The sequence below is a fragment of the Neomonachus schauinslandi genome, chromosome 1, assembly GCF_002201575.2.
Source record: "Neomonachus schauinslandi chromosome 1, ASM220157v2, whole genome shotgun sequence".
In the NCBI taxonomy this organism is placed as follows: Eukaryota; Metazoa; Chordata; class Mammalia; order Carnivora; family Phocidae; genus Neomonachus; species Neomonachus schauinslandi.
Window position 1 is genome coordinate 184,773,112 of NC_058403.1, and position 25,682 is coordinate 184,798,793.

Consider the following 25,682-nt stretch of genomic DNA (forward strand, 5'->3'; position numbering starts at 1 on the left):
ACATGACTTGACTCTTGCTAAACTGATTACTTTGGCTGCCATTGAGAATTGACTATAGAGAGTGAGGATGAGGCAGGGCGGATAAGATAGGAGACCATTAAAATAGTCCAGGTGAGAGATGAGCATGACTAGATTCAGGAAGCACTGCAGGTGGAAGAATTCTGGTAGAATGTTCTCAGAATTCCATTGGAAGTGGGTAGTGAGAGAAAGTGAGGAGTCCAAAAGGACCCCAAGTTTGAGGGCTTGAGCAGCTAGAGGGACAAGCTCAGCTTTACTGAGTTGGAGAGAGTTTGGGAAAAAGACCAGGAGTTCAGTGTCAGATATGATGAGCTTGGGGTGTCTATCAGATACCCATGTGAAGAAGTCAAGAACACCATTAGATGTACAGGTCTGCAGTTCACAGGAGGGGTCAAGGTTGGAGATAGAAATGTAGGGACTATAAGCAGATTCATGGCTTTTAAGACTGGATGGCCTCACTGGGGATGAGAAGAGGTCCAGGGACACACCAGGATGCTACAACATTTAACAGTTAGGAGGAGGAAGAGAAGCCAGCAAACAAGACTGACAAGCAGCCTCCAGGGAGGAAGGAGGAAACTGGGTAACCTGGAACCAAGTGAAGAAAGTGTTTCAAAGAGAATCAAGTGTCAAATGCTGCTGATAGGTCCATGGATCAAATAAAATGTAGACTCTGAGTGACCTTTGGATTCAGCATTGTGGAAGTCATTGATGACCTTGACAAGTTTCAATGGGGCAGCAGCCTGATTGAAGAAGCTTTAGGACAGACTAGGAGAGAGACTTTTGTTACTGTTAAGTGTGGTCCTTAGACCAGCACCATCTGCATCCTCTGGGAACTTGTTAGAAATACAGTTTCTCAGGCTTCTACCCCAGACCTACCAAGGCAGAAGCTGCATTCCAACAAGATGCCCCTGGGATTCACAGGGGCACTAAAATTTTAAGAAACCCTGGTAAAGATTCCCCTTATATTTTAAAGAGAATAGCAATAGGACCGTAGCTGAAGGGAGAGGTAGGGTCAAGTGATGTTTTTGTTGGTGGTGGTGGTGGTTTGTTTGTTTTTAAAGATGAAGAAAAGTAATAGTGTGCTTATAGGTAGATATCTACCCAACCAGCCTACTTGACATTCCTGTCCCCAGTCAGACAAAGACAAAGGCAAGAGCCAGTCTCAGAACATCTGTTTAACATTATGAGCTTCACTCTGTGGCCAAGTGGGTATCAGACTTACCCTCCTAGAGTTAGATAAATTGCTCTTCCATTCTCTGGCCCAAGGAAAAGCAGCAGAAATGGCCTTTCTCAGGGCTTGGTTCCTCTAAGAACATGGCAGCTCAGCTTAGGAGTGTTTATTCCCTTGTATTCCAGGTTTAGAGGGTGGCCGAGCCTTCTTCAATGCAGTCAAAGAAGGAGACACCGTGATATTTGCAAGTGATGACGAGCAAGATCGCATCTTGTGGGTCCAAGCCATGTATCGGGCCACTGGGCAGTCACACAAGCCTGTGCCCCCGACCCAAGTCCAGAAGCTCAACGCTAAGGGAGGGAACGTGCCTCAGCTGGATGCCCCCATCTCCCAATTTTGTAAGTAAATATGCCATTTGTTAAAAATAGCTCTGTAGAGGAGAATAAATTTTCCAAAGTTGAATTAGAAAAATCTAGTTGCTTTTGTGTTAAGGATTCATAAAACATGTTTGGTAGGAAAAAAAAAAAAAAGATGAATTCAGGGGGGGGTGGGGGGGAGTTGGGACAAAAATGTTAGATGAAAGTAATTTTAAAGTGCAATACTTGACATTTCCCCCCAAGGACTAAACAGAGGAAAATATATTTTAGGTGGATTTTTATTTCTTTGTTTTGGTGAGAGTTTGGAATTCAGAGTCAGGCTTGTATTTGTTTGAGTCCTTCAAATATAGTAGGTTATGTATGTCCTTGACTCATTTCTTCCTATTAAAAGTAATTTTAAAATAGGGCTTGATTCGAAATAAATTTAAATCTGCAACTTAGAAACATTTAAAAATAAATGATGACATTATCACATGCAGTGGAAAGAAACAAAAAAACAAAAAAAAATGGTGCCTAAAATCCCATTCTGAGCAAATATACCAGGACCCAAAAATGAAACCATCTCTTTAAACTGCTCTGGTTCATTTTCCAGCTTTTTCTCCTGTTACCTCTACATCCATTTTAATTTCTTGCCCCTTTGCCATGACTTTTTGCTATCTGGGATAGTTTTTTTTTTTTTTCCTCTCAACACTTCTGATGCACAAGGCAAGGTGAAATCCAGCATACGCTTGGAGGCGGTTATTAAAGCAAAGGAAATGGAAACACTGGAAACATACAGCACCAAATAAAGTAATTCGTTTTAGTTACAAATGTTAACCCTAACTAGAGACTTCTCTCTTACCCAGAATATCAGGTCAGTTAGGGTCACTCAGGTACAAGTCATTTTTAGCGATCGTCATGATGATTCCTTACTTGAGCCTGGGCCCCCCTCAGTCTGGTTCACAGAGACAACTGTATAGATGATGAGACATACAGATGAGGAAGACAGACAAGATCCCCGTGTTCAGGATACATCCATCCCTGTGGGGGTATCTAGCCAGCACACAAATCAAAAAACAAATAAGATCATTGTAGACGTTGGAAACTACAAAGAATGTAATGCAGTGGTGACTGGGTGGAGAGGCATGATCTGAACTTAAGCCCAAACGATAGGAAGTCAGCTCCACATGTACCTTGGAAAAGAGAACTGTACCAGATGGGAAAGCAAGTACAAAAGCCCAGGATGGAAACTTGACCTTTACCCCAGCACTTCTACATGGTCTCTCCCTGTCGCTCCTAAACAAAATGTGCATATGATTCAAATGATTTTGCAGCAACACAACTAAATAGAGGTGAATTCTCTCTCCAATGGATTCCATTGCCATGTCCCTTTCTAACAAACTATGTTCTTAAACCTTGTATCTCCCTTGCTTATGGGAAAACAATTCTTTTTGGAGGAGAAATACTCTCCATCGGGTGCTCCCAGAAATTCCTGTCCAGTACCGATGGCTTCTTAAAGGAAGGTACATTCCCCATGGAACATTGTGGATAATCACACAATCACCATGGGTTTCTATGCAGAAAACCATAAAAGAAGGAGGAGGAGGTTGAGGAAGGACTTTGGGTTAAGGGACAGCCCTCCTGACCGTAGCCACCACCAACTTCCCCACACTCTTCTTGCTTTCTCTAACATTTGGGAAACTTAGGTTTACTTGAGAGCAATAAAGAGAGAAGGCAACATCTCTTTGCACTGGTTTAGTCATGAGTTGAGATAAAGCATACCCCAATATTTATTAAGTTTGTTTTAAAAACCACTCTGTGGTGGAATCCATCCCTTCACCTTGCCTGAGAGGCTCCATTTTAATAAATTTAGAAACAACACATCCTATGAAATTATCTGTACGTCGGGGGGGTGGGGATTCCAAATTATAATCACCATCCAAATCAACCTCATAGAACATGTATCTCAGGTGGTATTTGGAAAATACTGGTTTTATTTCCAAAGAATCTCAATTTCTTCTGAAGTCATTCCACCTTACCTTCAGTGTTTCTGTTCTATCATCTGCCCAGATCAAGAAATTACTGCTTCCTTTGTGATTAGCCTCACTTCTTCCTCACTAGCATAGGAAAGAAGAAGGAATTCAGGAGTAAAAGTAAATGGAAACCAAACACTTATTTAAAAAAAGAAGACCATTGAAGGAGGTTGTAAGGAGGGGATGGGGTCTCCTTATGGAAATACACAGGGGCTCTTGATTAGATTTCCCTCTGTGGATAGGATTCATTCAGCAATGAAATTAGAATGCTGAACACAAGGCATCAGCAGGAAGATTTAATTGAGTGCACATCAGCTTGATGTATTTTGCCACCCTAGTTGACATAGGGAACTTGTATTAAATGGGGCATCCAAAGCAGAATTCTAAGGGTTAGAATTTGGGGGGGTGGATAATATCATCCCTAGAGAACATGGGAGGTAGACTGAGGGATGAGTGAGAAAGTAAGATAATTCATGCCTCTGAAATTTGTCAGTACCTGGTGGTGGAACCACCTTCTCTCTTGTCTCCTTAATCACTGCTGAGGAACAAGGTTTCTCCAAAGAGTGCGAGGCCTTACCACACCTACCAGGTTTTACAAGCAAAAAACTACCACTTTGATCCGTGCAGACTGTGCACTTCATTAGTCACTTTTCACGCACACAAAAATGTGAATGGTGCCTATTGAGTTGTGTCGTGCCCGATCTGCACAACTGTGCACCATTGACCCTGTAATAAATGACAGTCCTTACGTGGAGCTTCAATCCAATAATGTTGAACCCAGTAATCCCATAGTTACTTCACTACTCCTGAAACAGAGGCTCAATACCACTCCAGATTCTGTCTATTGCTAGTTTAGGCTCTTAATAAAAACTGCAACCAGAGTACCAGCAAATGAGCCTTCTGTTCCCACAATTTAGCAGAGGAATCCAGTCAGAATTTTAACCAACCTAGCCTTCTGCACCTGATCATTTGGAGTTAGGTGTATATAAAACCAATGATAAAGATAAAAAAAGGAAAAAGGAGCTCTGCATTCCCTGGGGTCACTGAGTTAGTGATGCATTACAACCAAAAACTGGCTGGGGGTTTGAGAGTATATCCTAATTTTTACTGGAATCTGTTACAGAATAGTGGTTATGTCACAATTACTTTACAGCTGCATTTAATTTGTTAAATTCAAACCATCCCTATTAAACAGATCAGGCCTCATTTGTGGGTAGCAGTCAAACTCACAGGGTTGATTCATACTTAAGAGTTACCACCTTATTCAGATTTGCCTGCAAATTCCCTGGTTTTAGCACTGAAAGTTCTGTGTCTCCAGAAACTCCTTGGTCCTAGGCAAACTGGGACAGGTTGGTCACCTGGCACAACAAAGCAAGGTTCTAGGGAAATGAAAAACAATCACAACATAGTAATAAACAGCAAACTTTGATCCATCACTGATAGCTGCTTCTCAGACTATAATGTCACATCATAAACATTCAGTCACGTGTTCTATAACACAAAGAGTAAACACAATCAAGTATTGCATTTTAAAAAGGTTTCCTTGACTTCTAAAAGGTAAGGGTCATTGTTAAATACCTAGTCCTGTACACATTTCATCAAATCCTGGTTTCGAATATTTGTTCGAAGTCTTTGCCATTCTTGCAAGTGAATGATTTTTAAGAACAACGTTTCAGTGAGTTAACTTTTGTAATCCCTTTATTAGTCTTAGTTGGCAAAGGGAAGCTACAGAAAAATGGGAGAGGTTTTTCGGGTAGAGAAAAATAAACACTCCAGTCTTGTCATGTCGCTGTCTGCTTAAGGGGAAACTTGAGAATGGAACATTTTGCAGTTTGGGAAGCTCGGGAGTAATTATGAGTTTATTTGGGTCTTTCTAAATTCAGTTTGACAGACTTCTGGGTGCAGTTTTTATTTTTTGCAATTTTTAAAATGAAAAGACACGTCTAAGAAAGAGTGGAGTGGAGTATTTATATGGAATTGTAAAAACCGAAAAAATAGATCCTGCTATTCGTTAGTTTGTATGCGACTCTACAATGATTTGGGGAGGGTTCCACCAAACTTTAAAACTTTTTTGTTCTTTTGTGGTTTTTTTTGGTGTGTGTTGTTGTTGATTTAATTTTTCCCCTTTTATTTTGGTTTAAACTTGAAAAAATTATGTCAGTGGCTAGCTATACAACGTTTTTAAACAAATATTTGCGATTTTCCAATTTTTAATAAGGCCAATATTGCTCACCTTGGAAACTGTGTTCAAATCTGTTGTTGAGTGCTGCCACAATTTCTTATGCCAAGTGGCCTCTCATCGAGACACCAGATTCCTGTCCAGTCTGTGTTAGAGGAACAGTGAAAACCCGTACCTCCATTCTCATTCAGAGTGGGGGAAGGGGGCATTTTAAGCTTTGCTCTTTGGTCAATGATTACTTGATGTATCACTTGCGATGAGTCTCCTTTTAATGTCTGTTTCTCAACTAATAACTGTTAATCACATCATACATCCCCAAAGTCAGATGTTTTTGAGAATTGTTCTATTTTTACTACCACCCAAACAGTCTTCAACAGTTAGTGGGGTCTTGGTTACTGTTGGTTTGGGGGGGGGTTGATTTTGGTTTTTGTTTTATTTTGTTTCATTTAAGTTTTCTTGTTCAGTCTTTGCTCAAACCCAAGAACTTTAGCTGCTAGGTTAGAACTCCTGTCTGCTTTCCTGAGCCTTGTTGCTAGTCTTTATGTTATTCTGGTTTGTTCCTTCTTACCCTGCTAACTTCTAGCTGGACTGAAGGGTAAGTGTTCCCCTATAGCTAGCACAGCTCAGATAATCAGACTAGATTATCTGACACCTGCAATGTGCTTCCTCCCTCTCCTCTTAAATCTCCTCATGTCTAGACTTTGTAGTAAAACTTTTCATGTTATTTTCCTGAACGTAGGTTTGAAATGTAAGCTTCCATACTGAAACTAGGATGCATGTGATGTGTGCATAATTGCCTCCTCTCCTTGGCTTTCATATTGGCATCAAATGATCCTCTGAGTAAAGCCAACCATTAACATCTCCTAATTTTTTTTCATTCCAAGAATATTAATTAGCATCACAACAAAATGGCAAATGATGCCTTTGTTTCATGGAATTCACAGCTACCTGACTGCTTAATGCCTGAAAACAGATCATTTTGCACTCTGATAATGTGTTGTTGTTCTTCCTCTACCATTCCAAAGATGAGAATGGTCAGCTGTACCTGTGGGGTGGTAACCATGGATACCTTAACAAATAGAAAGGTAGGGTAGGACACCCAAAGCTGTTAACTGAATAAGATTTCAAGAAACTGCAGAATACAATGAATAAAGTAAATGCATTATTTGAACACTAAAGAGTTCCTTCTACCTGACTTGAGGGTGCGCTCTAAGTAAGACCCAATAGAGGATTAATTTTGAAAGGAGAGCTATAATACGTGGGACCACCACACACAGAAACAGGAAATTAAGGACATGATTGAGTCCATGTAGCTGTTTCACAGAAGCTTCAGATTCACAGTCTCACAATACCGTGGGGGGGGTTGAACCTCTGGTCTTGGATATCTCCCTGCTACTCCTCCAACCACAAAGATAACAATAGCTTTTTTGACGTCATCTGTATTGGTATTAATTTTTCTAAAAATACACCTGTAAGAGAAAAAAGAAACTTTAATTAAAACTTAGAAAAACCTTTCTCTTCGCTATTTGAGTTACTAATGAAAGAGAATCTAAATTCCTTTATTCATATAGGGAAAAGCTGTCCACCCAACGTGTTGAGGGAAGACTTAACCTTAGAAGGAAACAGAAAAACCAGTCAAGAGAGCAGGCAAATATGTACTTGAGTATTCTGAATGCTGATTTAGAAGAAGGTCATATCATTCCTCCTGCCCATTTAATAATAGTACTTTCTTCTAATTCTTTCTGTTTCTTTAATTTGCTTTCTTTACCCCTTTCTTTCTTTTTTCTTTTGTTTTGCATAAATGTACCCCTGGCTAGCAGACAGATTTTTTTCACCACTCCAAGCAGATACTTAATTTAACTTTACTTTACTTTGAATGTCTGATGAGGCATTTTAAAAGCTTACCATAGAATGTGAATATAGTGGGAATTTAGGATTTTGCTATACCTTTTTTTTTAAAGAATGAAAGAAAGGATGGGTGAATAGATGACTGAATGAAATCTGTTCTGAGAGAATTTACATATATTTGCACAACAACGCATTGCTATCCTAGTAGATTTCCAAATAGTCTTTTGCCTTTATTCCTTTCTATAGTTTTATCTCATGAGAGTTTTGCTGTATCTTCTTGTATTGTCAACTTGCAGTTGCTACGTTGCAGGAATGCAATATCAAAGAATTAACTCAATGTCAAATTAATTTGCATGACCCCAAACCACACTGTAAATCATTTTCCTTCTCGTTGCAAAAGTAAATGACTTTTTAAAAAAGAAATAGACTCCCAAAATCAGGTCGAAAATTTTCCAAACACCATGACATGATCTACATAGTCCATGTTAAATGAAGGCTCATTTCTTTGTGAACTACTTCAGGCACATTTTAAATGTATTATTCACTCATCAGCTGAGGACACTCATGTCATATAGTGATTTACAGTAAGATACGTTATTAATTAGCCAACTACAGAAAGTTTATAATTTTGCTCATGCCACAGGGAACATAAAGACATCATCGAGTACTCTGTAAATTAATTGAAAATGTAATAAATACAGAAGGGAAAATTACAGATCATTTACTTACTCATTTTGAGATCATTGACAAAATCTCTGCTATGAATTTTATTCAAAGTAACTGTCTTATAAAGAATTATAAAAATTAACTTGAAATAAACATCACATGTTTATCCCCTTATGTGTACTGCCATAGTAGTTTTAAATTCAAGATTTTTGCAAAACGCAACGTGGCCCTTCATAACTTCCAAGAAGCCATTCTCTCTTGGCCATGCAAGTAGCTTGACTGAGTCAAGGGGACCATGAAGGAATTAAGCTGTTTCTCAAGGGCAGCAGGCATACAAGGACCAATCTTTTGCTTGCTGTGCAGAGCTCAGCAACATCCCCTGGTTACTTGATCATGCCAACAAAAACTCTTCTAGAAAAATCCGTAAACAGCCAGCTGCCATCAATCATTGTCATTTCTTTATTTCATGTCTTCTGATGAGGTTGACTACTGTCATTGCTCGTTATTGTCCAACCCATACATTCACTCTTGTACTGTCAAGCAGATATGACAAGCACACATTTTCCATATAAGAAAGATACAAAGTCACCTTTTAATTTGCAGTTTGGGTTCACAATGACTTTAGAGTCACATTAGCTATTCTCTTGCCTCTAGCATCCATCAGGAGTAACAACAGCCATAACTGTGCTCCACATTTCAGTGATAAAGTGGCACCTCTAGCTTATTATAAAAAGGATTCATTAGAGAAAGGAGCCTCTCTTAGACAATTTATTAACGGTAGAATCATAACTATTTTCAACAGCAGAATTTCTTTTTCCCTAGCCTATGAGAAGTTACAAAATGTAATATTACAAAATAAAAAGAGATTTGACCTTTTGTCCTCATTCCCTCAGCTGTTAGAATAATAGGAAAATCTCAATAAAATGAACATTTGAAAGCTGTATTATTCCCACCAAGAAAATTACATTTGTCTGGTAGACCTTATTGTAAACTTATCTAAAACATTTTATATCTGAAACAAGATCACATAAATATGCTTGTTATTAAAACAAGAGATCATGAAAAATATTATATGTTTCTCATTGTAAGGAAGAAAAAGGAAATGAATATCACACATGAAGTAAACCCAAACATCATGATCAGTTAAAGAACAACATAACTAGTAGGGCCATCAATTAGTGACGTCACTTGAATTTGAATAAAGTAGATGAAATGAGAGTATAAAATCCACATAATCATATCACTTTAGAAACCAGTATTTTCCCAACATTCCTTAAATGCCAAACCAAAATTATTTCTGAGTAAACTTGGGGTAAAGTTTTGATGAGTTTCCACTCAAAAGTATACCTGCCTTCCATAAGTCTTTGTGTCCATCAGCCTGCTTCTGTGTCGTGGATACCATTAATAAGACTTTTAAGTTTCTTAATGTAGTTTAGGTACATATATCAGCTTTATTCATCCAAGGTTAGTCAGAAGTCCTGTCTATGCCCACGCTATACAGGGCTTCAGAATCATTATGCAATTAAGCCCCAGAAGTAAAACAATAGCATTGTTTGGAAGATGTGTTGAATTATGCCCTACCTGCAGAGCTTATAAAATTACACAGCCGATTTTTAGGACATTTGGAGCCCTTGCAGACCAAGGAAGGTTTAGGAACTATTCAGTCAGGTCTAGAAAAGGTAAAGGTTGAAGTCAGTTCTTAAAATGCAATCAATCCTTGATTTCTTTAAAAAGAAGAAGAAGACATATTAATGAAAAAGAGCATTGATAAATAAAAACCTTTAAAAAAAAAAAAAAAAGGAAAAAGAGCATTGGTATACATTTCCCAAAGCCAGAGATAATCCAAACATCATTGGAGATTTCAGCAGCCACATTACCCTCCTAATTCTGTTTTGCTCACCCTAGTGTTCAAACTCATTTTCATTCTCCTGACACAAGCCAAACATTGGCACAGGAAGCAATCCCAAGGTGTCCTGAATTCAGGAAGTAACTTTCTCATATTTTGCTTTGGGCTGTTTTCCCCTTGCTAACGTCAGCATTGGAGTTTTCTTTTTTTTCACCAACCAGTTCCAATTGTTTGTACGGGGGAAAATGGAGTTGCAAGGAGCATCTATTTTGTAATGTTCCACACTGTAGAAGAACAGACTGGGGCCGTGCAAGAATGACTATATGGTGTTGCTTGGGAAGCACCCACAAGTTCTTTGAAACAGAATTTGGAACAGCTGGACCACTGCAGTGTTTTATTTTAAAATAGACAACATATGTAATGCATATGGTCCTAGACATGTATGGAGACACAGGCAGACAATCTGAATGGTATCCAAAGACACCTGCACCTAGAATTCTGTTTCCTTCTATAAGATTTTTTTTCCCCCAAAGAGCACATGTTCCCACTTTTGGATTTGCAAGATGCCATCTGAATTCCCATGTGTGTGACTCCTTAATAAAGTCAATGGGAAGTTTCCTGGGATGGAAGTGTCAGAAAAAGTCAGTTAATGAACACCTCCTAGGGACCTGGCTCCTCTGGGAGCTGGCAGGGGAAAGAACAGATCAGAAAGTTGCCCTCAAGGAACATATTATCTGTCAAGGGATTCAACTGTGTGTGGGTGTTCTGACCACTGAGAAATTGGAACATAACCAGCAAAAACACAGAGACAGGACGTGGGAATTAGTGGTACAGGGGCAGAGGAGAAGCATAAAGCAGAGAGATTGGGAATGCTCCCAGCTTCCTAGAAGCAATCTGGTTTAAGAAGCAACCTGCAACTAACATTAGCTATAAATGCAGAGACATCCTTGGCTTGCTGAAAACATTAAACAATCTGGCTTCGGGAGCACTAAGAAACCTGCCCACTGGCTCACAGCTAAGGTTTACTGAGCACTTACTATGTGCTAGGTGTCCAGGTGCTCGACAAGTCCTCAGCAGAACCTCTCAGTAACCTTCCAAGGGTAGACTCAAACACTATTCTCAGCTTACAAAGGAGGAGAAGGACACTCAGAAATACTAATCAACCTGCCTCACATCACATGCCTAGTAATGACAGGGTTGGCCTCAAATGCAGTCTTTGTGACCCCCTAAGCCCACCCACTTAACCACGTGCTAACCTAGCTCAAATACACCGTTCCCATTGAATTTAGTATATCAACATTTCATAAAATCAAGAAATAGAAAATATTTGTTGAAGTAGTGAATTTATTTATTTTAATGAAATAAATTCATTATTTTAACACGTACGTCTTGTGTGCCTACTACGTACCAGGTACTGAGGTATACCATTCTAGGTGCTGAAAATACAGCAGAGAGCAAAAGTACCAAAATCCCTGCTGGGATGGAGCTTAAAAATCAGATCCCTTCCTCTGACACCTTAAAATAGCATCCCTGCCCCCCCCCCCCCCGCTCCTCTTTCTTTTTCTGAATATAATAAGCTCAGTGAAACTCTCAAAGATTTTATGGGAGGCAACCACCCTTTAACCACTCTTGGGTTGTTGGAATCATTAAGATAATGAGCCTAAATCTGAGTAAGTGATGATTTTGTGTAAGCAAAATCCAGAGGCTGCTCGTTTCACCTGCTGGAAATTCCCATTGCATTCAGCTCCATCTTACACATGTGGAAGTTGTGCAAGGGATCTTAAGGATGGTTAAATGACAGTGACCCCACCAAGGGAAGTGGAAATTCGGCTCATTTTACACCCAGGGAAACTGAGTCTCAGAGAGAGCAAGAAGCCGCCATCCCACAGCTTATTTAAAAATAGAGCTCAAACTAGAGTCCAGATCTCCTAAAGCAGTCCCAGGCTCATCTACATGTGGACCGAGAGAGAGGAAAGGAAGAAAGGAAGAAGGAAAAAGGAATTTTTATGTTGACAGAGTTGCTTTCTGAAAAGGAAAGCAGGCTGATTTTAAGCATATTTTTCTGTAAGCCTGCTTTTTTAAAACGTAAGTAAAAGCGAAATTGTTCTTTAGATGTACTCTCAGCCAGGAATTAGCCCCGTGAAGCTGTATTGTGATGCATCAGGGGGGCGGGGAGTGGGTCTCTATCCAGGTCCCTCAGAGGAGCCTAGTTGTCTTTTCAGATCTGTTTCCTGAGTGGGCAGACAGCAAGGCGAAATAGTTCACCGCAAACTTTTCAAGAGGTTCAACAAATAACGAAAAAGAGACTTGAAACATGTCATACTTTTAACAGCTACGAAAGAGCCCCCTTCTCTCTGAGCTAAATGACCAGTTGCACCATCGTAATTGAAGAGCAATAAAATAGCAAGCCAAACTGGCAAAGTAAGGCCTGGGCCGATTTGTCAGCTTGCAAGCCTCTTCTGAGAAATTCGAGAGCAAGAAGCTGGTGCTAGCCAAAATGCCTCATCTATCTGTTAAAATTGGGAGGCACAAGGTGGGTGAGGCTTTTTATGAGGATGAAATAGGATGAGCAATTTGTGTACCCCACTGTTATTTTTCCTAAACTCAACGGACCTGGGACTGACCAGAGGGCGGTGGGAGGGCATAATCTGTCCCGTGGGTTGGAGAGTGTCCCCTGGACTGCAGGACTGTCCTCCTGCTGGTGCAGAGCTAAAGTTGTAGCAGGTTTAAGACGAGTGCCTCGGGCCAGAGGAGCCTCACACAGACACACTCCAGAAGCAGATGGCTTCCTTCCCAGCATCACCTTCCTGGCCACCTCTCTTCCTAACCGTCCTGAGTCAAAGGAGAAATACAGCTTGGAGCCCAAAGAGCCAACAAAAGAAATCCTCGTAGATAAAGCACCTAACCTGAAACTGAAAGCACTTTCTTAAAGACAAACCCGAGGCAGTTAACAGAGCAAAGAGAATTCTTTCTAGTATAATTCCCGTACATGTGATATCCATTCCAAAAGCTTATTTTGCATCATCCTAATGGAACAATTTGGCTATTAAAATATACATTTTTCAACTTGTCTTCTGGAAACCATTGCTTCTGTGTGTCTAGGACATAAACAACACATCCTGTTCAAACACTGACCGCTTGCTGCTTCTATGGAAAATGACTAGAGATTTAAAAAATCGAACAGTAAGAGGGCAAAAATCTGACATACCATGAATTTAGGTCTGAAGGATACACAAAACCAATAATGTAATAAGAAATCATCTTCTTAACGTCACCCTGCTACCAAAACTCAAGTTTTCAGTCATACCCCAAGTATGGAAGGGGGGAAAAACTGCCTGGGATGAAGGCCATGTATGAAAATATATCCAAACACCCTCCCAAGTCAGAAATTGATTTTCCTCCTGTCCAGACAGCATCGCTGGTCCCTGGCAGGTCCCCATAATCAGGTAGAATACTGCATGCAAGGGGATGAATAAACTCTGGTTTAATTTGATATAAGATTCTTTTTCTTTGCAGTCTGCATATCAGGAGAGTGAGTAAATATGAGGTGGAGTGAGCTGATTCCTTTAATGCGTAGGATCTTCATTCCTACCTCTTCGGGATTTACTTGGTCTCCCTTGAGTTGAATTCTGAGTTATTTTGCCGATTGAGTATAGAGCATTTTAGTTACACATATTGAGATTAATTAGTTAGCCCTTAGGAGGTTTTGCTTGCAGCCTGCACCCTGTAAGAAAAAGTGTGAATACATTGAGACTATTAATTCACAATAAATGGCAGATCATAGCCCTTGCTGAGTAAATCTGTTTGTCTCTTACATAAGCTTTGCTAACTGTAAGCACACTATAAGGCAATGACCTTGGCTATCACAAACTAAATTCCCATTTAACTTATTCTCCAGGTTTCAAGGAAAATCTTTTGTTATTATTATTTTTTTTTAATTTTGGAGGGTTGGGACCCAAATCTTTTGTGAAACCAAATTGGCAACGGGAATGGGGAAGGGGAGGATACAAATATTGTCACGTTGCTGAAAATCAGCATACCCCTTTTTCCAGCTAATCCCAATAATTATAGAGAAATTGCTCTAGACATAACCACTGGAATGGCAGAATCTATTAAAAAAACTAAAAAAAAAAAGCTAAATAGGCTTTTATAAGCAAAGATCCGATCTGCTTTCAGTGTTTGGTGAAATACAGGCGAAGTTACGGTCGTGTGCTTAGTTTTTAAAGAACAACATAAATGCACTGGAATTGTGATCATTTGATAAACATGTTGATGCCAATATATTTTTGCCTAAATGCAATAAACTCACCAGTGAGTGATGCAAGTTGACAATGGGAGGTAAAAAGAGTATCTTGCGGATGTTGGTGGGAGGCAACGGGAGCGGGGGGAGCAGCTAGCATTCATAATGCCTAGTGAATTCCTGTGTATTTGAAATGTCAAAGAAAATGTGATGTGTTTCTCTAAATTGTGTCTCTCTCTACATGTATAAATGAACAGACGCAGATAGAGCTCAAAAACATGGCATGGATGAATTTATCTCTTCCAACCCCTGTAACTTTGACCACGCTTCCCTCTTTGAGATGGTGCAACGCCTTACTTTGGATCACAGACTTAATGATTCGTATTCTTGCCTGGCAAGTATATTCTTTGGTCTACAGCAATTTAAACCTGATAACGTTTTTTTTTTTAATAAAAAAATCTCTCTACCTTCCTATCAGAAGCTCTTTTTCTCCATTTCAGAGCCCCTTTAACAATTAAAAATGTGTTCTTGATTTCCTGGGTGGAGATAGTTTTACTTACCAAAGAAAGAAGACAGAGCGGGAGGAAGTTATCAGTAGAGACGGATCCAATTCCCCAGCCTCCCTAGCTAAGCTTCCCCCTTTTCAGCTGCTACATGAGAAATATTCCCAAGAGGGTAATCGAGTTTGGCACCTGCTTGTGGAGAACTTGTAAAAATTGCCTCGGTTTCTTAGACTTTAAGATTCCTCCTCCTTTCCCTCCTCAGTTGATAAGACCCTGTGCTTCTGTCTCAGAAATGAATGTGTTCTTTTTGTTTATTTTTCAAAAATTAAAATGATTTGTAAATAAACTTCACTTTGCTTTTCATAAGCTAAACTGGTTTTGGTTTGTTTGTTTGGATGGCTTCTAATTTTTTTCATAATATTCAAAGCATTTTTCACCCTTTGGGGGGAATTTTTTATGGTGCTTTAGACATTTGGAAGTCCAGTTCTCCAGCAAGAGCGTTAACATTTCTTAAAATCCTGTTCTAAGCCTAGATTTGAATCATTTAAATCCAAGGGACAACTATTATGTCTTTTTAAAAATTCTATCTTTATTGGATTCCTGAAGATATATTTTGGACTTTATACTAATCAAATTCAGAAGCCTAAAAAAGACCCCATTTATTTCCTTCTATAAACCGTAAATTGTTACTTCATTTCTTAAAGGTAAATGATATTAATCCCACTTTATAGATGGGAACGGTGAGGGGAAATAATGAAATGACTTTACACAGAGGAAAAGCCTCAGCCCTGACTCTAAACACTAAGGTTAATATATCTGTATTTTGCCAATATTATGTAATTTACTAAGGTTAACATATTATTGACATTTATGTAAATATAATGAAAATCTGTTTCCTTTCTAAATGACATGGCTATTTCTTACATCTATTCTTACTACTTTTTATTCTAAATTCCATTTTATTTCCTCTAACCAGAGCCAAACTATTAAAAATAGTGGATAAAATGTCTTTAAAACAGAAATGGGATTATACGGAATAATTTATTAATCTGAGTCTCATAAAAGATTCATTGATGATCTCGGGTTTAGAATCACTTCATCAGAAGAATCTGAACTTTGCCAAATTGGAAGGGAACACTTCACTTTGACTTAAAAAAAAAAGCTTACCTTGCATTGCAAGGCAATTTTTCTCAAATGTGTTTCCTATGATTATGTGATTATTCATGTAATTATAAATTGCATTCATGAAAGTTGTAAGACTATGCTCCTGATCTTAATTCCTATTCTCTTGAGGAATTTTTTTTAAAGTGTATTACTTTCAAGACTTTTTTCACATTTTAAAAACAATTTTCTTTTTCACTAAGAGATTCAGTCACTAAGGAGAGTTAGCAAATGCCCTCTAAAAAAATTGAACCAGAAGTGAAATTGTGAAGCTTGCTTCCTATTAATCATGAATAGGCTTAAAAATATGCTCCAAAACCCAAAATTAATTACAAATATCATAAAATAGTTTCCTTCTTCATTTGTATACCTGGATCTATTAATCATTATCCCCAAATTTCAGAAAATAACAGCAATTAAAAGGACCTTATCTTCTGCCTCTATATATTTCATTTTCTCATTATTACAATCTTTTTTTTTTTCAGTTAGTTTTGGAGACCGACCAGCAGGGATACATAAATTTTTCTGTGTCTTCGACTGAGTTCCTAATTGATATTTCTTCAACTCTTTTCAAAGCAGCTATTTTGGCATCTACAAAAGACTTGGTGTCATCTGAGTCGTAGAAAATATATTTTAATCTTTCACAGCAGTGTTGTTTCTAAGATTTAGCATTTGGGGTAGCAGATGGAGTGGCAAAGAAGTTGCCTATAGGGGCAGCCCACTGCCTCGACTACTCTCCCGCCCTCTGCAGTAACTTATAATTTGAAATAGGAAAGATGCCGTCTTTCGTTGGATGTATTGCTGAGCTGCATGTTGTCAATCGAAGAGTCCCCAGATCACTAATACAAGATCAGAGTACTGCAGAGGCCTCTCTCACTGCGCTTCTGTGGCCTGTACCTGCCTCCCCACCCCACCCCCTGCCCCCGCAAAACCCACCATCACTTTCTCCTTTTGCCTCTTCTCTCCCAAGACAGAGCGATATTCACAAGACTCAGAGAGGACCCTCAAAGTACAATTAAATTTATATTTAAAACAATTCTAAATTCCCAGCTTACAAAGTACCAACCTAAATTGGTTTACAGGTTGCCCCCCTACCCCCACCACTATCCAAAAGTTCACTCTAGGCCACTTTGCTTTTATGAAAAGACCTATATTAGTACTTGTTTTCAATAACCAAAAGAGATCCAAAGAGGATTTTCACTTTTACGAAATGGTGATTGCTTCTTCATTTGACACCATTTTGGCTTATGAAAGGTTTTGTAGGAACACTCCATTTTCAGATAACGAGGGAAACCTGTATCTTTTTGCTTCTGAAAGGTACTAAAACCAAAAGAAGTGATTTGATTTCTGGCTTGGCTGATGGGTGACCTTGAGTGGCAAGCCACTTGGCCTTTCTGAGCATCTATTTTTTTAAGTGCATCATGGAGGCAGTGATTTCTATGCCATCATGCTTCCCAGTCTGCTCTGAAACAGAGATCCCATCCAGGTTCTCTTTTATAGCAGAGTTTCATCTGGTCATACAGCGAGCAAATAAATAAGAAGAAAACAAATAATTGCCAGAGGAAAAAATGAAACAAGACGCTAAGCCAGGACGTCAGAAGCACCTCTGAGTTTAATTGAATCATGTCTGATTCATACCTTGAAAACTTAGTCATGTTGCTCTCTTTATGAAGTTGTGTCATTATCCTCATTTTAAAATTTAAAAAGGATTGTCTTTCAAAGTGAAAGAATTTATGAAGTCCTGGCATGTATGTAGACCAATCCTAATATTTCTTAATGCTTCAGAGTAGGAAAAACAGAAGACTTTGAGTAAGCCAGCGCTGCTTCTGTTTTGTATTATTTGCGAGTCACTTAGCAGCCCTGATCTCTTTCCTTATCTATAAAATGAAGATAAACCTACCCTGCCCACCTCAGGAGATTGCTATGGGGCTCAAGTGAAAGTTCTTTGTGTAAAGCACGATACCAATTTAAGACCTCATGTTATTGTTTCCTCTTATCAGTAACCAAGATTTCACCCTGTCCCCACTCCAATGCTTTTGGAAGGTGTATGGCCCAGTGTTAAAGCAGCAGGTGAGATTCTGTTTCTGGAATCATGCTGTCAGCTAATCCAGACTCCAGCACGTACTAGCTCTGGGATCCTAGGGAAATTCCATGTCCTCCCTCAACTCGATTTTCCCACCCATCCAACAGAGATAACAGGACCTACCTCACAAGGCTGGTACAAGGGTTAAAGCAGCCAGCGCTCACCAGGGGATCAGCACAGTGGCTGGCACTTAGAAGAAATCAAAATGTGTTGGCTCTGGCAATTTTTGAACCCCCTTCTCCAGTCACCCCCAACTGTAGCAGCTCTCAAAAATAAATAAATAAATAAATAATAAACCCACCACCACAAACAAAAACCTGTATTTAAAAGAAAGTCTCTCCTTTATTCCCCAAACAGGGCTGGTTCAGTCCTGGCCAGGTGTTTGTCCTAGACGAGTATTGCGCCCGAAATGGAGTCCGAGGGTGTCACCGACATCTCTGCTACCTCAGAGACTTGCTTGAACGGGCAGAAAATGGCGCCATGATTGACCCCACCCTCCTCCACTACAGCTTTGCCTTCTGTGCATCCCATGTCCACGGGAACAGGTAAGCACTTGTCCAGAAGTAGTCCTCAAAAAAAAAAAAAGTCTTTTTTTTAAGCCACTGGCAAGGGTCTATGATTGGTCCTGCTTTTAGAATTATCTCTAACTTTGTGTCCATTCCCATTCCTTCTGTATCACACACATGAACACAAAGGTCTTAGTTTCTTCTCCTTTCAAGGAACTTAAAGACATGGCAAACAGAACTTCTAAAGTGGTCTCTGAAGGTAGAACAATCTAGGTTTAAATCATGGCTCCTCCATTTACTAGCAAAGATGCTGGATGGTAATGAAACCCTCCATGCCACAGTTTTGTCATCTGTAAAACAGGGATGGTAGTATCCTCATGGCATTGTTGAGAGGATGCAGGTGGCTCAGGAACATGCCTGGAACATGGCAAGAGCTTCATAAATGTTTACCTTTGTTGTTCTCATAAACATATGTGTTTACCTTTGTTGTTTACCTTTGTTGTTCTCATGATTATAATTCATTCCATAGTTATTTAATGATTACTTACTGCCAGGCTCACTCAGTGAGCAAACAAGACACCAAACAAGGACAGGGTTACATAGAGATTGGTGCTCTGATGACAAGGAATAATATTCCATACTAGCATTTAATAAAGGAAGATAGCTCAGACGGGGTGTTAGGATGGCAGAGAGGGTGTCCCTGAGGAAGAGAGGCTTGGGCTGAGAACTGAAGCATGTGTAGGAGTTGAGTGCTTCCAGGCAAAAGGAGCAGCATGTACAAATGCCCTGCCGAAGGAGGAAGCCAAGCACACTTCCAGAGCTGAAATAAGCTAGGTGAAGCTGGAAGGCAAAGTTAATCATAACACTTACAGTTTAACCATGGAGCTGGGAAGAACTTCAGAGATCACAGTGTAACCAACCCCCTCATTTTATAGGTTTTATAGACCAGAACATCAGTTCTAACTCCATACTAAGTACTCTCTTTCTTTAGATGTTGCCCAGCTCCTGGAGGAAAAGATCCATGTTCTGAATAATGCAAAGCAGCAAATAATTTAGGAACATTACCATTTGGCTCTGAAGATATGGAATAAATTTCCACATTGCCACAGCCAGTTTACTATCCCAATGTATGTAGCCTCACGTTACTAGGAAGACAAGCCTGCATTACCTCAAGCACCTCAACCAATAGCCAGGAAAGGCACATCCAGGAAAAACTAGGTGGCTTCAGAAACCCAAAAAAGTTGGTGCTGTGGGGAAATTCACTTGTGGGAGAATCCCGAACTGACTGCATTTATTTTAAATCAGACTGTCCGTTATCTTCATCTTTGCAAGCTAGATGACTCTGAAATATCTGTGGGATTTGTCCTGTGCTTTTCTTCTCTCTAGCGCTGGTGGGTTTTATGAGATGCAACTTCAACATTTAGAACTAGGTTAACAATAGCATTGTAGGTTTGAATATTTAACAGGAAACAAGTTTTCATCACTTCCCATTGTTATAAGGTTTGCTAGCCCAGCACATGACCTTTTATTTACATAAAAGATATTTATGAAAACTCTGATACCTGAAGAGTATCTGTGCATAACTCTGCTTTTTATAAATATGTACACTTTGATGACTATCTGTTACAGCCTCTTGGACTGAATTCTTTAAAGAGAGAGAGAGAAGTTGCATTATATTCTCTGGGTTGTCACACTGTATTCTACATATGTTACTGAATAAGAAAGTGTTATAAAATAATGAAGTGTTTTTGTAAACTCCCTGGTAAACATCATCATGAATTATGATACACATTGTCTGGATTTCATATTGTAAGACTGCCACTTGATTCACAGTTAGGTTTATACATCTTGTCATGGAAACAGTTTTGGATTTCTTATTTTCTTTTCAGTTCCGATTTTCCTTATGCAAGTTTGCATCTTTTTTTTTTTTTTTTTTTTGCTTATTATTTTAGTTTGAAGGCATTTGCTCTTGCTGTTTGATACATCCTTCTTTTTCTTTCTTTCGTTTGTGCATGCATGCGTGCTCTTGGTTCTCCTGTGGCTGGCCACCCTCTGTGCATGCCCCATGCGACCACCCCCTCTCCAAAGTCAACAAATGCATGTATACCTTAGTGGGCTGCCACCAAATACAGACCCTCAAGGGAGCAAAACTCCCTCCCCATCTGAACCAGAGGCTAAAAAAGATACCAAAAAGGAATCCAAAAAAAGAAGAGATTACAAAACCCAGGCAAATCCAGAGCCCAAAAGGTAAGAAGTTACGTGTGCTTTGGCTTGTGTTTTACAATATCTGTGACATTTCCCCCATCCATGCCATGACTTCCACCTTAGCAAAGAGTGAGCTTTGTGTATTTCTGAAGTCTCTGTTCCTTTAAGGTTTTTCAAAGGTACACTTTAAAAGAAAATCCTAGCAACGGGCAAAATACCATGCATTAGGACTGAATTTGAGTCAGGTGTTTAGTGACTCTTAAAACATATTCATATTGAAAAAACTGAGCAATATGTAAACAGAATCATGAATCAGATTGCTTTTTTAGTGGCATCTAGTTAAGGGCCTGCTACCTTACCAAGTCATTCATAATAAGCAACCCATGCTTTATAATTTTGAAATTATGTTTAAGGAGCAAATAGAATGGGTTGTCGTAAGCTGGGTCTATACATTTATAATAGCTCCATCATTTTTAGCAAACCCTTCTCAGTTCCACATTGATTTCATGAAACAAAGCTATCTTTAGATAAAGATTTATAATAAAAACACAAAATAAAACCTATCACTAAATGAATAGCTCTTAGTAGAATCACTTATATAATGAGGTCCCCTTGAAGTCACTTTTAAGTTCTAAAATTATATTTATCCTCTTCTGTTTTCTTTGTCCATTAGGGCTGCTCTCATTGTGAATTGATAAAATGACAAATTGGTAGCTTTTCCCCTTTTAAACTAGATTTGTAATTATTTCTAGTGTTATCCTTATGTCCTTCTTCACCTTCTCTACCCTCGCCACAAATTAATATTGACATTTAAAAAAGAATTTTTTTTTTTAATTTTGTTGTTGTGGTTTTGAAACTGACATTCTGACCCTGGCATTGCCAAGGGACACAAAGTTCACAAGCAGGTATGTTTTATGCTTCAGTATGAATTTGTTCACTGGAATATTTCTAGGTCCTGAAATATATACAGTTCACTTGTAGGCAAACTGAATGAAAATACCAACTTTCACTTCCTAGAGAATGTGGCAGGCTGTCAATCAACATGTCCACGTCTGTTAGTGAAGGTCAGAAAAACCCCTGATTCCATGTGGACCCCTATTTTTCAAACTTGCAGCATGTAAGGATGGAGGTGAAGCGAAGTTTCTGTTTGTGTTTCCCTATGAGAGTTAGACTGCAAGGCAAGGGTAGTTTGCAGCCAGTAAGAAAGCACATAGAGAATGTTATAGGTACCTGAAAGAAGCCTCTCTGGATGCTGTCCAAGGTGCTGCTCTTGGAGTGCTCAGCTTTGAAACAGAAAGTAAACCACCGCACTTGATCGAGCCTACCCTGTGCCAGGAAAAACTATCAGAAAGGATCTTGAATGGTACTTTGAGAAGCTTATGTGTGTTCCAGGGTCTATGTGTGTATGGCATTTTTAATGCAGAAGAAATCACGATATTAAGTATCAGTTGTGTAGCACTCCACAGTTTATGCTTTCATACATTCCATCTGATTTGCTGTAACATTTTCAGGTCAGCTATTTTTTACAACCATTTTGCAGAGGATGAAACTGAATGCCTACAAATATAAGTGGCAAACTCAGATATTCTGAGTCCAAAACTCTTCCTCTTTGCACTACATCAGCATTTGTATAGATTCTAGAGATCTGAGTATTAGAGTCTGTTTGGCATGAATCTAGAATTACTGTATCTCATTTCTGTGCCTCAGTTTTCTCATCTGCAGAATGAACACATAGAATCATAGCATCTGTGATATCCCATCAACCTCTAAAATTATCTTTATGGATTATAATAACAAAAGAAACAAGCCATTGTCATATTCCATAAATAAAGTTTAATTCAAGTAAGGATAATTGCTGCCACGGAATAAGTGCTTGCTATATGCAAGGCACTGTGTGAAGTGCTGTTTAGATTCGTCATCTCATTTTATCCTCATTACATCCCTGTGAAGTATTAATATCAGTTTCATCTAACATCTGAGGAGTTTGAGGCTCAGATAAGTTTAGTCATTTACTCTGTAGCAAACAAGTATGTGATCCTAATTCAAACACAGGTAGTCTGACTTAGGAGCTTGCATTTGTGGATGGTGTATGATGCCAAATTCAGCCATTTGATATGAGTTTCAACATTTCCAGGCTAGATACTATAGCAGTCATCTGAATTGATTTAAGGGTTTTGCATTTTTGTCCTAAAGATGTCCAAAATCAACATGGCTCCCCTGGTAATTTTGGCCTTGTGAAGAGAACAAAAGTATATCTGGAGTTTTAGACCACATGAGGGAAGAGTCTCATTTGAACATTAATTAACAACCTTTTGGTATAGGGAAACCATTTTCCTAACCTCTTTCACCAGGATGAACACTATTTGCATGCAGAGATATTATCTATTCTTTGGCCCAGATTAAGAAGGCAGTCATGACTCATGGAAACAAATTACCCTTTAACTGAATTTAACTGAACAATAGAACTCATTCCTATCATCACCTCATAACCAGCTTCAGATTAGGTAAAATGTAGCTTTTTACATAATTATTAACTTCTTACCTATTAATAACTAGCAGACCCAAAGGTGGAGGCAGAGCCCTGCCCTGTTGCAGCTGGAAATCATGAATGACCACTCAGCTGCTGATGACTGAGTTTCTCCCAACTTCTCTGGAAGCCTGCACCACATCTCCATATGCCTATGTGAATCCACAACATCTAATCAAAAGTAGACATATCTGGTCAATCAGGAATATGATTGCCATTTATAATTCCAGGCACTGGAAGATATGGAAACATCCACATGTTTGGCATCTTTGAGAACAGTGGTTCTTGACTCAGGGGTGGAGGGGGTGATCTTTCCCCCCAGGGGACATTTGACAATGTCTGGAGACATTTGTGAGTGTCACGCTGGGGAGGGGAGGACAATAATGGTACTCATGTCAGCTAGTGGGTAGAGGCCAAGGATGTTTCTTAATATCCTACAATGCACAGGACAGCCCTCTGCAAACAAAGTCCAAAAAACCAAACTCCCAGGTGATGGGTTGAATTTCTCCTTTTTACTTGGATTTTTTTGTTTCTTTTACACAACCTTATTCTGTGTCTAAAGGCCTAAGAGTTTCCACCACTGATTTTCACCTTGTGCAGTAGTTCTCACACTGTTGTCTACATATAAATCACATAGGGAGCTTGTTAAAGTGGAGAGTACTAGATCCTATCCTCAGATAATTTGATTCAGCAAGCCTTAGATGGAGCCAGGCATCTGTACTTTTAATCAGTTCCTCCCCAGGTTGTTAATTAATGTTCAAGGCATTTGGTCTTCAGATCTCACTTAGTTAAGACCTTGGTTGTCAAACTTGGCTACACATTGGAATCACTTGGAGAGCCTAAGAAATGCTGAAACCTTAGCCCCACCTGCAGAGGTTCTGGTTTAATTAATCTGGGATATGGCCTAAGTATCACATTCTAAAAATCTTCCCCTAGTGATTCTAATAGGTAGCAGTGTTTAAGAACCAGTGACTGAGGGGGGCGCCTGGGTGGCTCAGTCAGTTCGTCATCTGGCTCTTGATTTTGGCTCAGGTCTTGATCCTGTAATGGAGCTCTGCATTGGGCTCTGTGCCTACCTGGGAGTCTGCTTGAGGATTCTCTCTCTCTCCCTCTTTTTCTCTCTGCCCCTCCCCCCCCCGCTCACACACTCTCTCTCTGTCTCTGTCTTTCTCTCTCTCAAATAAATAAATCAATCTTTAAAAAATAAAAAAGAACCACTGATTGAGGGAACAGTAGTTTGGGCCAGCTCTTTAAACCTGAACCCATTTTCTCAAAGAAAGAGAGAAAGAAAAAGAAAATGTGAGTATGTTCAGCTGGTTGCACTTGGCGATCATAAAACCCACAGATGTAAATCGCTATATCTTCTAATTTTTAAATCAGCTCCTAAGGTTACAGTACTTAATTTTCACCACAATATTTTTAGTATTCTTTCTAGATGACATTTAGATTAGCATCACTTTGGTCACTGTCCCGCAGTGACAAGGCAATCAAACAGCTCCGATGATTACGAGTTGCGTCAATGTTCCTTGGATCCCTTTATTATTGGGATTGGAAATTTTTCTCGTTTACATTATTATTTAACATTTCTTGAATGCCAGTGCTGCTCTTCACATATGGCCTGTGTAGAAAGTACATTGTATCAGCAATTAACAAATCCATAATGCCAACCGCCCCAATCCAAAGTAAGCTGCATAGATTAATGAGTCTGCAAGCAGATGTAAGAGAGCATGAGTTCTAGAAATCTTTGAAAACATGTCCCAGGATTCTTTCAGAAGATGTAACTGGAGCCAAGGTTCTGCTTCTGTGCAGAGAATCGTGATCCCTATGGGTTAGATTTGAGTTGCTGAATGATCCGATGGAATTCATTTTTCTCCTCTGTTACTCCACCAGTCTTCCTAAATCAGTGAGTATTCCATCCACCCGGTTTCCCAAGGCAGAACCATGGGAGCTGTCCTAGACTCGTCCTTCTCCCTCAGCACATCACAAGGATTCAGTTACTATGCCCCATCAGTGCCCTTAAATATCTCTCCAGCCCTTCCACTTCTTCTCTTCAGTGCCATGACCAGAGTTCAGGTGTCTATCTTCTATCCCCTGGACTATAGCAAATGCTTTGTTGACCATGTCCTTGCCTCCAGTGTTGGTTCCTCACTCCCAATCCATGTTGCATAATATGTTTTCATTTCTCTTTTGTGAATGCCTTCCTGGAAGTCAATCAGCCATTTTTGTGCATGTAAATGTTTCTCTTTCACTCCAACCTCAACTTTCTCCCTGTTCTCACCCTCTCTTTGTCCTCTCATCTCTGTCACACATGTACACCCCTGAAGATATTATGTCTAGTGC

The 25,682-nt window shown here is 39.3% G+C and overlaps 1 protein-coding gene across 7 annotated transcripts in view; it reads left to right on the forward strand.

Annotated features, from left to right (window-relative positions):
* Nucleotides 1–25,682, forward strand: part of CADPS (calcium dependent secretion activator) — a 467,508-nt gene that overhangs the window by 313,105 nt on the left and 128,721 nt on the right. For 6 of the 7 annotated variants that reach the window (XM_021695231.1, XM_021695230.1, XM_044916715.1 and 3 more), the window contains 3 exons: nt 1,375–1,587; nt 14,615–14,751; nt 18,462–18,649. In XM_021695231.1, the coding sequence (XP_021550906.1) occupies nt 1,375–1,587; nt 14,615–14,751; nt 18,462–18,649 (538 nt within the window). The remainder of the gene's footprint in view (nt 1–1,374; nt 1,588–14,614; nt 14,752–18,461; nt 18,650–25,682) is intronic. The other variant, XM_021695232.1, reaches the window with a different exon arrangement.